This window comes from Homalodisca vitripennis, chromosome 4, assembly GCF_021130785.1.
Source record: "Homalodisca vitripennis isolate AUS2020 chromosome 4, UT_GWSS_2.1, whole genome shotgun sequence".
NCBI lineage: Eukaryota > Metazoa > Arthropoda > Insecta > Hemiptera > Cicadellidae > Homalodisca > Homalodisca vitripennis.
Window position 1 is genome coordinate 147,830,047 of NC_060210.1, and position 16,169 is coordinate 147,846,215.

General features: G+C 34.0%; 1 protein-coding gene across 36 annotated transcripts in view; it reads left to right on the forward strand.

The window, feature by feature from the left end:
• LOC124360280 (basement membrane-specific heparan sulfate proteoglycan core protein) overlaps window positions 1–16,169 on the forward strand; it is a 528,539-nt gene that overhangs the window by 482,592 nt on the left and 29,778 nt on the right. For 34 of the 36 annotated variants that reach the window (XM_046813745.1, XM_046813763.1, XM_046813747.1 and 31 more), the window contains 7 exons: window positions 1,766–1,932; window positions 2,105–2,201; window positions 2,599–2,696; window positions 5,023–5,197; window positions 6,271–6,402; window positions 13,824–13,995; window positions 15,648–15,745. In XM_046813745.1, the coding sequence (XP_046669701.1) occupies window positions 1,766–1,932; window positions 2,105–2,201; window positions 2,599–2,696; window positions 5,023–5,197; window positions 6,271–6,402; window positions 13,824–13,995; window positions 15,648–15,745 (939 nt within the window). The remainder of the gene's footprint in view (window positions 1–1,765; window positions 1,933–2,104; window positions 2,202–2,598; window positions 2,697–5,022; window positions 5,198–6,270; window positions 6,403–13,823; window positions 13,996–15,647; window positions 15,746–16,169) is intronic. The other 2 variants (XM_046813754.1, XM_046813769.1) reach the window with 1 other exon arrangement.

The following is a 16,169-nucleotide window of genomic DNA, read 5'->3' on the forward strand; positions in this document are numbered from 1 at the left end:
AAAGTTACAAGCTGATTGTTATGCAAATTGTGTCTATTTGTTACTATAAAACTTTTGAAGATATATTTCTATTTCTTTATTTAAACATAACTAACATTGATCAATATTAAGATATCAACATACCGAGTAATTATTGTAAGGATAAAATTATTAGCTACTTCCATTAGGTACAGTTTTACTATAAAGGGTAGCTCAAAAGTCACTGGACAGTTGGTTAAAAGAAGAAAAAAATAACAGCAAAACGTAGTACAATAGTTTTTGTCCGTGATGTTGGTATTACTAAATGTTGGTAATTATGCCTTTTTAAGTTGGCAATACAATGCAATGTAACACACAACAATCGAACTAGTGAGTTCATCTGTGACACGTGGTTAAAGCTGTAGTCCCCAAATTATTATTTTTCTAATAGAATTTTTGTTAAACATTATTCATAATGTTAACGAAAGAAAAAAGGATTTTCGCATTAAAAACATTTTATAAAAGTGGTGCTACTGCAGTTGTTAATGAATGGGGAATACACTTTAGATCAAAACCACCGTCTAGACAAACAGTGTATGACATACGAGATAGATTTGAACAACATGGATCTGTTATGGATGCACCAAGTTCTAACCACCTAACAACAGTCTCAACTGATGACAATTTATTGCGGGTATGTTTAGCTGTAACCAAAAGTCCTCGAAAATCGACCAGACAATTAGCATCTGAGCTGGATTTATCACGAAGGTCAGTGCAAAGAATGTTATACAAACAGAATTATAAATCTTACATTCCACGTTTATTACATGGGTTACTTGAAGATGATCCAGATCGACGACTTCAGTTTTGTGGATTGATGCTTAACCAACAAAAACATGATCCTAACCTTTTTAATAAAATTATTTGGTCTGACGAGGTCAATTTTAAGTTAAGTGGACAAGTTAACAGACATAACTGTACTTATTGGTATACTGACAATCAAAGTCTTTTGTTAGAGCAACAGCTGAATCAACCTGGTGGAGTGTTTGGGGGGCAATATCATCATTCGGCGTACTTGGACCATATTTTTTTGAAGGAACAGTTACAGGAGATAAATATTTGGATATGCTTCAGAATTACGTGGTACCAGGACTCATGACGTTTGCAGAAAACTTTCAAGAACTTTACTTTCAACACGATGGTGCTCCACCACATTACGCCACTGCTGTTTATGATTATATGAACGAACGTTTCCAAAGAAAAGTTATTGGTCGAAGAGCAGATATTGACATTCCCCCACGTTCACCAGATATCACACCAATGGATTTTTTCCTATGAGGAGTAGTCAAGGACTCTGTTTATTCTCAAAAGCCTCATACTATTGACGAACTGAAAGACTACATACATGACGCATTTTATGATTTGGACAATGATCCCACACTATGCCATAGAGTATGTAACAGTATTCCAGAAAGACTTCAAAGATGTATTAGTGAAGACGGAAAACAATTTGAATATAAAAAATAATTGTAAGTATTGTTTGTAATAAAAAATAATTTCAAATAAATCTAGTCTTGTTTTAACCAACTGTCCAGTGACTTTTGCGCCACCCTGTATAAATACTGTAGTTAATGTATGATACCCATTACTTGCATATAATTAATTATATAGACTCTGGATTGAACACTTCAGTTAGTACAATACTACATGAATTGAGATTGTGAGATTTGGAACCATTAGTGACAATTTCTTTAATTAAGACTCTTCGATAAAATGTTTATTTGTAATGTTTATTATTTGTGATTAGAACCAATGCAAATACGGCTGGACCCAGAACGACAGGTTGTGAGACCTGGAGACAACGCGCGAATCACCTGTTCAGCGACCGGAGAGCAGCCCATCACCATCAACTGGCAGAGTGCCAACAACCAACCTTTACCAGCCTCCGTTCGCGTTAGTGGTGGTGTAATTGAGGTAATAATGTAATTAACACCATGAACTACACTTAAAACTTTAGTTTATCTCTGATATATTTGTTGTAAAGGGAACACCCTATCAGTGTACATACATTTTTATTTTATTGTGCCTAATTTGTAATTTTTCTGTCTTAATATTGTTACAATACACTGTATTGTTGTTAATACAGTTTCTCGGAATCCAAGAAAGTGATGCAGGCCGCTATTTGTGCAAGGCTAGCAATATGAGAGGCATTTTGGAAGCTACAGCAGATGTCATCGTTAATGGTAAGGAGTTTTTGTTTTGTAAAATGTAATGTTTGTTTTATAATGGGAGATTTATAATGAAAAGAGACTACTGAGAGAAATGATTCAGAAATCATTGAAACCTTCTGGAATAAATATTAGTTTTAGTCCAAATTAATTATTGTTTGTATTATTTTTGATATCTATTACAACACGAATTAAAAATTGTAATTTGTAATAATTCTTTTAGTTGTTTTGTACTAATCTTTTTAAATATATGGGTGTCTTTTCAACCATGGCCATGAATATGATAAACAAAATTCGTAGTTTATTGAAAAAAGCAAATCTATTTTACAGTAGGAAAAATGTAATTTAGATATTTATATGACTCAGTATTGGCACTAATGATTGTAAAAGAACAAAATTTTTAACATTTCAGAGAATAATAGTGGATCACTTAGAGCTGTAGATCGCAACCCATCAGCCATGGAAGGCACCAACATCCAGCTGCGTTGTGATACACGTGATAACCAGCGGGTCTGTAAAATACCTTTATGCTACATTATATCATTTTGTACTCAATCAAAACTTCTATGTCACTAAAATAAAGAATTATATAGGCATCGCAAGTGAACAAAAATTAACAATTTATGTGTGTGTGTGTGTGTGTGTGTGTGTGTGTGTGTGTGTGTGTGTGTGTGTTGTGTGTGTGTGTGTGTGATAAAAAACTGTAGACAATAGAAAAAACCTAAAAATCTGAGGGTAAAATATACTTAGGATTAATGAAATACAGTTGGTTTGAATTTTGTTGTTGGGAAATGTATCCTTTATTGATACTTTTTCCACAATAAAAACTTTCAAGAATATTATTACTACAAATATTAATGGAACACCAAGTAGGTACATGGCACATTCACAAATGTTTTATGCTTATTAAAAATGATTGAACTTGTTTAACTTGTGACATGGATCATTTGTTTAGTTTTTAGTTAGATTAGTGTAACATGTACTTTTCATCTAGTGTGGCTGTCATGCATTAAGTATATGATCACTTAGTGAAGGCTTCGTCAATGCATAAATCATAATATATTATATTATGGGATCTGAAAAGTTAGAAGGGAAAGGGGGTGCAATCGGGGCATGCTGTTCAAGGTGCTGTGGTTATAGACTGAGGGAGAGGGCGCCACAGTTTTAAGCTAAAGCAGGAAACTTGATAATAATTCAGACACAGTCTCTGCTCACTTGAATTGTAATATGCTTACTAGTAAATAATGCTTCTTAGTAAATATTGTATTGTTATAATATTACTAATTCAGAAATGATTACGTTATCATTATATTTACTTTTTACAACAAATTGTGTTGGTGAGTGGTGCCAAGGCTACGATTACCCTGGGTACCACCAAGCCTAGGAACAGCCCTATATGAGATGGCAATTAAAAACTTTTGATTTATCAGACCAATGTAGGTGTGACCTAATGGTTAGTCAAAAATGGCAATTGAAGATAATAAAAATATCTATTGCAGTTATATATGAGAATGTATGTCACACTTGTTAAAAATTAACCATTTCACATCTTTTTCAAAGAAAGAGGTCAAAGCAAATGTGTAGTTCAGTTCTCAATAAGAATGAAAGAGGTTGTGAATTTAGTATGTATTATCTAGTGAAATTTAAGTTGTGTTCTAATAACACAGTCTGAAAAGTTTCTGACCAAACAAAGAAACAAAACATTTTTTCTGAAATATTTTTGTCAACATAGCCTCCTTGTAACACTACACACTTCTCTAATCTCTGTAACCTGTCCAAATAGTACTCATCATTTTTCTCTGCAAAATAATTGTTCACGAAGGTGATTACCTCTTTATTTGATAAAATCTTTATCCTCCAAACACAATTTGTAGTTGAGGGAACAAGGAGAAGTCTCTTAGGGCTATATCTGGTGATTAAGGCTAATGGTGTATCCAAGCCCACAGTAATTAATCAGTGCCAAAACTCAGATTTATTTTGCCTACACTGCACCAAAAGAGTGTTGGAAAGATTCCTTCTAATACGTTTTTGGTCTAACTTGAGCAAACGTGGCACCCAATGCATGGACAGCTTTCTCATGCCTAATTTGTTGATTTAATATGTGACAAACACATTCTTACGACATGTTTATAACCTCTGTTATCTTTCTCACTTTAATTTAGCGGTTGTCTAGGACTATTTGGTGAACTTTGGTTATGTTTAAATTCAGCAGCCCAAAATTTCGCTGTGGTAAATGATGTTGCAGAGCCGCCATACACAGAATTTAAATCATTTTTTATTTGTGAAGGCATATTGCCTATCAAAAACAAATATTTTGTCAATACTTGATTTTGTCCATTTTCACAAAAAAAACTCACATCAACTCACTCAAACGTCTGTTAAATAAGAACTGTGCATCCAAAATGGCTGAAACTTTGTTGACTAACTGTCAACAGATGAACAACGAAATTCAGTAGTTATTGTTTACTACTGCTGCCATCTTCACGTTGAGGTCAGAAACTTTTCAGTTTACCCTTGTAACTGTAATATTATTGTTAGTTGGAATTGGAGTTGTGAAAAAGGGCTCAACTGCTTAGATTTGTTTATCTTATTTTAAGGGGATTGTTTGTATGCCTATAGCATTTTAGTGAGTTGTACTTACAAATTTTTTTTAAATAACAGCCAAAACCCATGTGCGATTTTTATTGACCTCAACGGGAATCGAATAAGTGACCAATTAGAAAGCCACAGCCTTACCCCAACACTACAATGAAAGTCAATTTATTTTATGTTTATTTTATAGAGATTTTTTGTTGTTACTTTAGCATTAATTGTTTGTATTTGGTTATTATAATAGATAACATGGAGCAGAGAGAACGGCCCATTACCATCAAGAGCAAGCATCCAAGGACATATTTTACAAATAGACAACCTGCAACTGGGTGACGCTGGACGTTACATTTGCCAAACAGACATTTATGGACAATCCTCACACACATCAGCTCAAGACTACATTGACCTGAGGGTTGAGCGTGAGTTAACTATCTACAGCAAGCATGGGATTGGCTTATTTGCATCAGGGATTCACAGTAAATTGCATGCGTTTGAAGAACTGAAACATTAAGCATGAAATGAAACCATAAACTGTTTTATTGCATATTTTACACTGAATTTTGTATTTAAATGCAATGATTAGAATCTTTTGTAATTATTAATGTTGAGTTAATGAGTTTTATATATTTTATTTCCACAAATTAACACTCATGCATTTATTACATCAATTACAGTTTTAAAGCATTTTGGGAGTTAATAAGAGAGTGAGATAAACGAACATGCCTACAATAAGAATTAACTACAGCCACATTAGCAAAATGTAAACTGCTGTTTTTACTTATTACTTTGTTTTAATTGTATTATTGCCACCTTTACAAGTTACTTATTTTTAAAATTCTATGATGAACTATAAAATTGCTCAGAATATTAACATCTAAACTAAATTTCATAATTTATAAGAAGTAATCCCAAAACACTTTGTTTCTTCAAATATAACTTTACCCAAATTATTTTGCAATTAAACTCAAAGAGCTAAAAATAAGTGTTTGATAAAAAATTATTACAATTGATCACAGGTACTGAAAAATAAATTTAACTTTTAATCTCAACCCACACATTTCAGATTTTAAATTTATTTTCAAAAGATTTATCTTAAATTTTCCAAAAGAAACTTTGATTCTATAATTCTAATTACAACTATAACATAAATTATCTTCTAATTATATCTAATTTTAGTTTAAGAAGCTAAATGGTTCAAATATGGAGGGGTTGTTATTAAATTAAATTCGATTTCACTTAACACTATATAAAAGATACCAATTAGAAAGGATCCATACTTTGCCATAGTTTAATTGTCTTTGTAAATACTATTTAATTTTAAAATTATAGAAGCATGCTAAATATTACTGTGGAGTGGGAAATTTTATAATGGTGTGGCTGTTTGGGCAGTTCTATGAGCTATCTAATATTGGAACTATTTTGAATTTTTTACACATATCATAACCGTAGATTTGGTTTTGAATTAACAATTAACATTATCTTCTTATTAAAGTGAATCCATGCACTCTGGACGAATTTTCCTGTAAGAACCGACAGTGTATTCCTCTCCTGCAAGTCTGTGACGGTATTCTTCACTGTTCAGATGGAAGTGATGAAGCAACTTGTCAAATACGACCTGGACGTGGTTGGTTTCAGCTTTTATCAAATCAATGTTAAAATATTTAATAATCTTAGTGTCTCCTGCTTGAATCTTAAGTTCATATATAAAAGTGATATATAAAAAAGGAGATTTTAATCTTAAATGATGTAATTTGATTATAATGCTCTATACCATGTAAAACCTCAAATAAAACATTTAATATTTTATTAATTTTAAATTTTAACCCTTTAAGGAGTATGGACGTCATATGACGTCTTCCTTTGATAGTCTAAAATCTTCTGGATGAAATCCAAAAAAATACAAAAGGAGCAAAAAATTAAAATCTCTTAAAAAATGTTTATTTATATCTGAAAGCTTAATAAAAAAGACTACGTGTTCTACTTGTAAAGATTTCAGTACTTTTTCAAAATCAAATGTCTTATTTCCTCACTACGGCAGACTCAATCAGTATTGTCTACCATATGGATAACAGTAACAAACTAGATGGTTGTTTAACAAATATGTCACTCTCACAAGATAAATATTGCCACAGTATGCAGTATGCAAGGAATGGCTAGTATAATGTGGCGGCATATTCTGACAGCAAAGCGATGCGCGCGCACGTGACACGACCTTGAGTCGGTGGCTTCTACCAGGTGTCTACTGCGATCTGGTGGTAAATTCAGATTACAAGTGAATGCGAGCACAAACATGGAAGTTAAGTATGTTGCCGATAGATGGAACCACTTTGCAAACTAATCTACCTAAAGGCAATCAGTAATAGCAATGCATTTACGATAATACAAAAATACAGAGGCTAAACGTTATATGACGTCCGTACTCATTTGGGCCACTATAAGAATATACGTCATATGACGTCCCTACTCATTATGTAGTGTTTACACGCACTCCTTAAAGGGTTAATAATCAGGAATGTGAATATACCAAACTATTCAAATTAGTTGCACTTAATCAGTAAAAGTTTCTTGTGCAAAATAATTTTAATCATTTCAAAATCTTCCTCTTCCTAATAATTGAAAAAATGGTATTCAGTAGATTTATGCTCATATCTAGCATCATTGAAATTGGAATTAATGTATTTACTCAAATGATGCATTGCCAAATTTGATATGTCTTGAAAATACATAATTATAATATAGTATAGGTATTCTTCTATAGTGATTTTCTAAACATTAATATTCTGCAAATATATTTAACATTAGTGAAGCACTTTTATAACTCTAATTCTATTGAATTCTATTTATGTTAATACAAAACTGTTAAATTACATTAAAACTTGACCTTATGTTATCTTATTAGTTATTTTTAATCACTTAAGCACGTGCTTTTATTTAATTGCACCAAAAACATTTTTGGGAATGTGCAAGAGCCAAAGTAAAACATGGTAAATAATGGATATTGCTTCTGCATGTAAGATTTGCTGGTGGAATTGTAATGCATTTTTAAGAAACAAAATTGTTCCTAATTTTGAGTGAGTTACTGTGGTTTATTTTAATATTACTCAGTTTCAGGAATGTGTTTGTTAACAATGCCTTATAATTATATGGCACTGTAGTACTAATGAGGTTACATAGTAGTTCTAAAAACCTTATCAGTTATATAAATCCATCTGTTTGAATAAATGGATTATGATGGTCATTTATTAATTTGCCCACATAACAAAGGCTAATTTAGCCTGAAATAACAAAAATTCAAGAAAACAAAGGTGGTTTTATGTATACTGTATGCGGTACTATGTTTATAACTGTTCTTATTCTCAATCCATCATAATGTTACTGTTCAGATCTTTCTGCCTATCATCTGTATATAAATAATTGATCATCTATACTAAGACAGATGGGTTTTGTGCACTTAAAATTCAGTTTGTAGTCAAATTAAACTGATTTGATATCTTGGTATAACCTGTCTTGAGTAGTAATGGTTTATTATGGTTGTTGTATTATGTAGAGAGATGATTTTTTTAAATTCACCATATGTTCCCATCAGCTGTGATCTCATAAGAGTCCCTTTTCTCTTAAAAAAAGACACCATTTTTCATGAACGTCTTTAGATAACCTTGAGTATCCCAACCTAAAGAATATTTGTCCACACCAGAACAGTGTACTGACATAGAATTGGACCAAATCCTACTCTTCATTAAATCTTCTGCAAGCCCAGTCTTTTGGTATTGTTCCATAAGCAGACTTACAACCAGCTGATGACAGTAACCCAGATTCCCTCCACCCTGCTCTGTCTTTTGTATCCTCCCCAAGTCTCCAACGTTGAGAATGTGTTGGTAGAATGGGATGTATGGTAGGTCTCTAACAAACCTAGGTACACATTTACATTATGGTCATTGGAAGAGGTATTCTAGAAAACCACGTTACCTGTTATGCATGTTAGTTGTTTTTATAGAAGTAGTTATTTGGCATTATTTAAAATTATATTTGTTAGCTGGTTATTGGTTGATGGTTTTACTCGTATATATTATAGTCTTTGGCAAGAATTTTAAGCATTTGTCAGGTTCTATTTTATACCTGAATGATAGATAAAATGCACTGAGTTTTATTGAGTTTTAATGTACATTTTCATGTGTCATATCTTGACTGTTTTATATATATATATATATATATATATATATATATATATATATATAGCCTTATTTTAATTTCAATAAACATTGAATCACAAAAAGTACTTGCTCCACCGGGATTCGAACCCGAATCTCTCACTTGCCGGGTGATGTCATATGTTAGTTTGCTTATTTAAATGCATATGTGACAGATACGGCCAAATAAAAAATAATTGAATCAGAAAAAGTAAGGGCTCTGTGGTGTAATGGTAGCACATTCACCCGGCAAGTGAGAGATCCAGGTTCGACTCCCGGCTGAGCAAGTAGTTTTTGTGATTCAATGTTTATTGAAATTATATATATACACCTATATTAACCCGGGATCACTCGCGCGTTAGATAAATTCTAACGGTTTTTAACATTTTTAAGTACAACATTGGTAAATATCTATGTACACCATTATAAAATCTTCTTTGCCTTTGTGGGACTTTTCCGATTAAGAGTTGGTACCACTGTGAGGGTAAGCGGTGGTGGGGGGGTCACAATAGGAAGTGAAAGTGGTGGGGGTGCACGGCCTGTCAGTGTGAATCTAACACGCGAGCGGGGGCGCGTAACTGCCGTTGTTAAATTTTTTTCTAACGACGCGAGTGTTTGCACAATTGTTGTATTCGAACTATGGTGATTTTTAGTGTTCACTTATTGTTATATTGATAGTTTTAGTTCTGTGGACTTTGAAATTATGGAAGGTGTACGTGAATTTCGAATTCTGGCTTGGCTGGAAGAAGAGAATGACATAAGTGAACAGGACGATGAACTGCCACCCAGAGGTGTTATCGGACACAGATTTGGAGCCAGAATATCAACCTTCCGAGCACTGATTCTGAGCACTCAGGGGAAGAACTAGCCCAAGAGTTGCACCCTAATTCTGAGCAGTCGGGCGAAGAACTAGTCCAAGAGTTGCTGCCTGAAGACCAGCGTGTTCAACAAGTAGGTCTACCCCCTAAGAAATCCAAATTTAAATGCTAGTGTTTACACTGGTAAAGATAGATTTACTACTTGGTATGTACACAAACCAGTGTCAATGAGTACTAAGACACCAAGAGAAAACATTGTAACTAGGTTGCCTGGAGTGAAAAATGTAGCCAAAGGCTTGAATAATGCTGTAGATTGCTGGGGAATTTTATTTCCCTGATAATTTGATTGAAGAAATAGTGCTCTATACAAACCAACATCTTACAGTTATGAGCCAGTCATATAGCCGTGGAGTGAGAGATATTTCCCCAAACAGACATCATTGAGATGAAAGCATTTTTTGGCGTTCTCTACATGGCGGGAGTGAAGAAAGAAAGGGAATCATATCAATATAGATGAGCTGTGGAAAGATGATGGCACCACCCCAGAATTTTTTTCAGCCGTAATTTCAAAAAGGCGGTTCCAAATAATAGTTCAAGCCTTAAGATTTGATGACAAAACTACCAGGGTTGCTCGAAAAGCAGAGGACAATTTAGCCCCAATCCGTAAAGTTTTTGAGACATTTGTTCAAAAATGTACAGATGCATACACTATAAGCGAGTATGCAAACGGTAGACAAGATGCTGGAGGCTTTTCGGGGTAGTTGCAATTTAGGGTTTATATACCAAATAAACCTGCTAAATAATGGCATCAAAGTGTACGCACTTTGTGATGCCAGAACATTTTACACAGCAAAGCTAGAGGTTTATTTGGCAAAGCAACCTCATGGACCGTTTTTTGTACCAAATGATGCTCATAGTGTTGTAATGCGCCTTATAGAGCCCATTGACAGAACAGGGCGGAATGCCACTATGGATAATTTTCTTTACCAGTGTACCGTTAGCCAACAACTTGTTTATGAAATCATAGATTGACCATAGTCGGCACTATAAGAAAAAACAAACCTCAACTTCCAACAGAGCTAACATCCATTGAAGGGCGTCCAATAGGTAGTTCAGTTTTTGCATTTGGGAAACCACCCAACAAATGTCTTCTGGCATCATATGTGCCAAAAAAGGGTAAAAATGTGCTTATGCTTTCAACAATGCACAAAGACGATTACAATTGATGAAACCAGCAGCCAAGCCTGAAGTAATTACCTTTTATAATTACACTAAAGGAGGCGTTGATGTTGTGGATCGACTCAAAAGTGAGTACAATGTCTCTCGAATAAGCAACAGGTGGCCGTTGACACTATTCTTCGCTTTGTTGAATATAGGAGGAATAAACTCTCAAATTATATACAAAGCAAATACACAGGAGAACTTAACAAGACGTTTCTACCTGACCCAGCTCGCCAGGTCTCTCTAGCGATGCCACACCTTGAAAGGAGAGTCTCCCTCACCAACCTTTCTATTGGACTTAGGCAAAAGATCCAGCGAGTGGGCCAAATTTCCACCGCCGCCGCCAACCACCTAGACAGAACCAAGACAACACTAAACGGCGCTGTGCCTTTTGTCCCTTGCGGAAGAACCGGTTTACCCAACACCAGTGTCACGTCTGTACGTCTGCCATCTGCAAGGAGCACACTGCAAGGACAACACTTACTTGCCAGCAATGCAGGGAAAGGGAAGGACAACATGGAATAGGGAACATATATTCTTTAACAATGTAAAATAGAATAATTTAAAATTGTATAAGAATAGTATTTTTATTAGTTAAATAAGCATTATATTTAAAAAAATTTTAAATAGTAAAGTGCCTATTTAATTGCTTCAAAATAGTTTGTTTCAATATATATCAGATTTAGAACAAATATACTGCGTTTTTATTTGAAAAAACCCACAAATATCATTTGTTAAAAAAAATCTAACGCGCGAGTGATGACGTGATTTTGAAGGGCGCGAGTGATCCCGGGTTAATATTTATTAAAGGCATGGCATTTTGAAAATCAGACAAAGGAAAACAAAATCTGTTTTAAACCTAAACTAGTTAATGATTTAATTTGACTTTTTTATCAAAGTTGTAACTTGTAACAATTTTTGATTACAGCGATATTTAACAGTTTAGTCCTTTCTATAAATTAAAAATCTAGTCATATCTTCATATATATATATATATATATATATATATATATATATATATATATATATATATATATATGTTTCTTGTATTCGTGTGTATGTGACTAAACTCCTCCTAAACAACTGGACCGATTTTGACAAAATTTGTTGTGTGTGTTGAAGGAGATTCGAGAATGGTTCAGATTCACAAGTTGGTCCAATTTAAATAGTTTATTTAATTAATTTTTGAATTATAAATTGTTGTTGATGTTGGAGTGTTTTATATTGGATCCGACAGACTGCGCTACGACACGTATACAAAGTTAACTGATACTTAACAGCTGTTAATACTTTCAGCTGAAGTTCATCAAAGAGGCAAAAACATTTGTTTACATTTAAAATTTAGAAAATTGTTATTGTAAAGTGCTTGATCAGTAGCGTAATGCAGGTTGCATAGAAGACCTCATTGCCTAATTTTAAATTTAGATTGCACCAATGATCAAAACTCTCTAATGCAATGAAAATACTATTAAACGCTATTATGAAAACAACCTCATTGTACAAATCCGTGAATGTTTGCACATAAGGTAATCGAATTTTTTTATGATCGAAATTGGTTTTTGTTGATACATTTTCTTGAAGGCCACTCCTCAATAATACTGGAAATATCTTAGACAGAAAACTAATTTTAACAGACCGAATTTGATTCTTTATAACCTAATTAGTTTATCGAGATTCATCCATATAAATTAATTGTTCAGAATAACTTATCAACACCTAGCAAAAACCACGAAAGATAGAGGCAGAAAATATGGTACATACCTTCATAATGCGCCCAAGAGGCTCACGAAGGAAGGACTATCAATTATCTCAGCAATGTTTAGAATGTGATAGAAAAAGAATACGTGAATATAGTGTACTGTTTTTCAACGGGAAGTTGCGTGTGAAGCCACGGGCAACTGCTAGTTTATATATATAAAGAGGATGTTTGTATATATGACACTGATAGACTCAGAAACTATTTGACCGATCATTAGGAAAATTTGTATGCATATGTATTTGTCCACGGAGAAGGTTTATATGCTATGCCCATTAATGTAACTTGCCACCAGGTGGTGATACAATGTATCGACTTCTGATTCATTCAGCCAGTTGTCATGAAGATTGGTATGGACAGAATAATATAAATAGTCCTACCAATGTATATTATATTTTCTTCATTAGAAGTACAAGACACACTCAACTATGTCACCGGGAATTTCTTAGACCGGAAGTATATGATACAGGCTTATAGTAAAGCGAAGTAAGTTTGTGAGACTTTTGTATTTTCTTTATTGAGACAACAAGACATACCAACCTATTGTGTCCGAAATACTGTGTCATTATTTCCAACCAGAAATGCTTCTACATGATAAGAGTCTGGTCAAACTCTGATCCTCTTAATCATTAACGCTGCAGTAATATGTACCTGATGCATGCTTACTTAAGTTTGGTAAATTTCCAAAGACTCCATCATATTACATCATAAGTGTATTTACTAATATAAGGACTTCAACTTTGATTTTGAAAATAACATGTGAAACCGCGGAAAACAGCTAGTCTTTTATAAGTTATTGCAGAACGTAGGTTATAAAAGATGAAGTGAGTCTGTGCAAGAATATCTAAATTAAACCACATTTTTAGAACAAAGTAACCATTATTTCCAGTGTTACCAGTAGCGTGTATTGTTTGTTTTGAAAACAAATTTTAAACTATGAACATGTAACAGTGGTTTCCTGAGTGTTCCATTAGATTTATAGTTTTAAAGTTAGTATGACATATTGTATGATTTATTTAGAGTAAAAATAACAATTAATAATGAAAGTTAATATTTTGGCTAGATTTAAATGACCTCGAGCTTAAGATAGAGCCAAGCAACCGAGAAGCACACTATGGGGAAACGGTGGATCTGCGATGTATAGCTGCTGGTCCACAAGGTTTCAAGTTGTATTGGTCTCGTGCTGATGGTGGCAATCTCCCAGCCAATGCTAGACAGACCGGAGATCTTCTCAGGTAAGGGTGTAACAAATATTATTTGGTATGTCCATAGAACAATTTTAATTCAGTACAGTAAAACCAAATTTTAAGAAATATAAATATACTCTAAGTCCTAAAGTTACAAAAATGGCCCAGCTGAAGTTTACTGGTGATGTTGGCTAGGATGTATATTCTCAAAATATGGTTAAGGATGGATATGTTTAAAGCAATTAACAAAACTAAAGTTAAATTTAAAATACAACAATTTGATGGATGGTATGAATCAATAAAAATGTTAAATAGTTACTGTCATGCAGTAGTTGCTCACCTTACCAGTACGCAGTTCTATTCAAGACCATTGTGAGTAAAATTTAATCATTCTGGCTCTTTTGTCTGGTGGCCAAAGGAGGAGCAAAGAACAGCAGTGGCTGGACTACATGGCGCTCATTGCCTGGCTTGTCTCTGCATCAGTGGAGCCTTATGCTCCAGCAGGGTGATCTTGTATGAGTTGCCTCCCTTTCACCTTTAAATAAAGGGTGAGGCGTCTATTGTGCTGTAAGACTGTTTCAAGGGACAAACTCAAGGAATTGGCTGAGCATATGAGAATAATTAGTTTGAACTACTCACATAAGCTTATATCTTGCTAAAATTATATGCAAAAAAATCTGCTTTGATCATCATCTCGAGGTGATCGTACCGACTGTGGAAGTAGGGTGGCCCTTTCTTTAAGAAGGGAACACAAGTTAGGTGCACAGATTGACCAAGGGGTGGGTCTTGGTGTCATAGGATCCATATCCAGTCCTCTAAGGCCCTGGGTTCCTTCCTTACTGTTTTTCAAGCAGAAATGCTTTCGATACATCTTATACCATTCTGGATCTACTTATCAAGAAAACTGAAGGTTGCTAATATCTATATCCTATAAAACAGTAAAGAGCACTAAGATATCTCAGCAGCTACACTTTTACCTCCCAGTTGGACTCTCTAATACTACTTAAAGCCCTGACTACCAATAGTGTTACTCTGATATGGGTACAGAGCATGATGGGATTGTAGGGAAATATATGACAGAAGTGTTGGCAAGAGCTGCAGCTATGTTGCAACTTTTATGCCCAAAACCCTTTTGTGGGTTGGTTAAATCAAGCTGTAATTACTGTCATGAAATGGGAGGCCCTCAGAGACTGCTCTTTACAGGAAAAGTCTCCCAGGTCCGAGACAAGTGAAAGCTGTCACAGACCCTTTATCAGTAGACAGTGAAGCTATTCTTGGACTCGACTGGACATCAGAAAATTGTCCAATCTGTTTGATTGGACATTGCCTATTCAACTACTAACTTTTTTTATATACCTTTCTGGGTTGGATATATGTTGCTTGTGCAAGAGTCCATAAAGACTGCCATACACATAATCTGTGATTATGAAGTGATTGGCCTGACTAGGTGGAAACATCTTTTCAGGACTTTTCTTAAACATGCTGAGATGAGACTTTTAGCTCTTAACAACATCTTGAGGTCTATCAAAAGTTTCAAGATGACCTGGGTTGTCTAAATATCAGGGTTGCCACAATAGACCCCTAGAATTGCAATGACAAAGCCACTTTCTTGCCCAGCAGAAAGTATACAGGTTATTCTATCATATGTTGTAAATGTTTACGTGTAATATATATTTAAGTTTGTAATTTATTGTTGACAGATTAACATCAGCTACACCCGAAAACACTGGGACTTACAGATGTACAGCAATTTTAAACAACAACCGTTACCACGAGGACTACTACCTCATTGTACATGGTATGTATGGTATTTGGAAATATGAATACTCTACCACTTTATATTAGTTTAAATTATTTATTTTCATTTCTTATTCTCATATTGAACCTGTATCATGAAGTTGAAATTTGTATTGATTCAAACGTTTAGGAAGAATGTTCCATCCAACATAAATGGACGGTGTTTTACATCACTAGACCAAGCACCAACACTCAACATTCCAGAAATCAATGTTAAAGTTTAAACTATTCTCATAAAGCAAGGCTGCCACTTACATGATTTGTAGTTTTGTCCAACGTGTAAATAGACATTTGATTTTATTAGGTACAGATTTTATTCCGTTTAATATTATAATAATAATCAAGTAAATAAATAAAAACGGCGCTTGGTCTAGTTTTGCTTAACTGATCTCTTTCTTATTGTAGTTTTACAAAACTAAACCAAC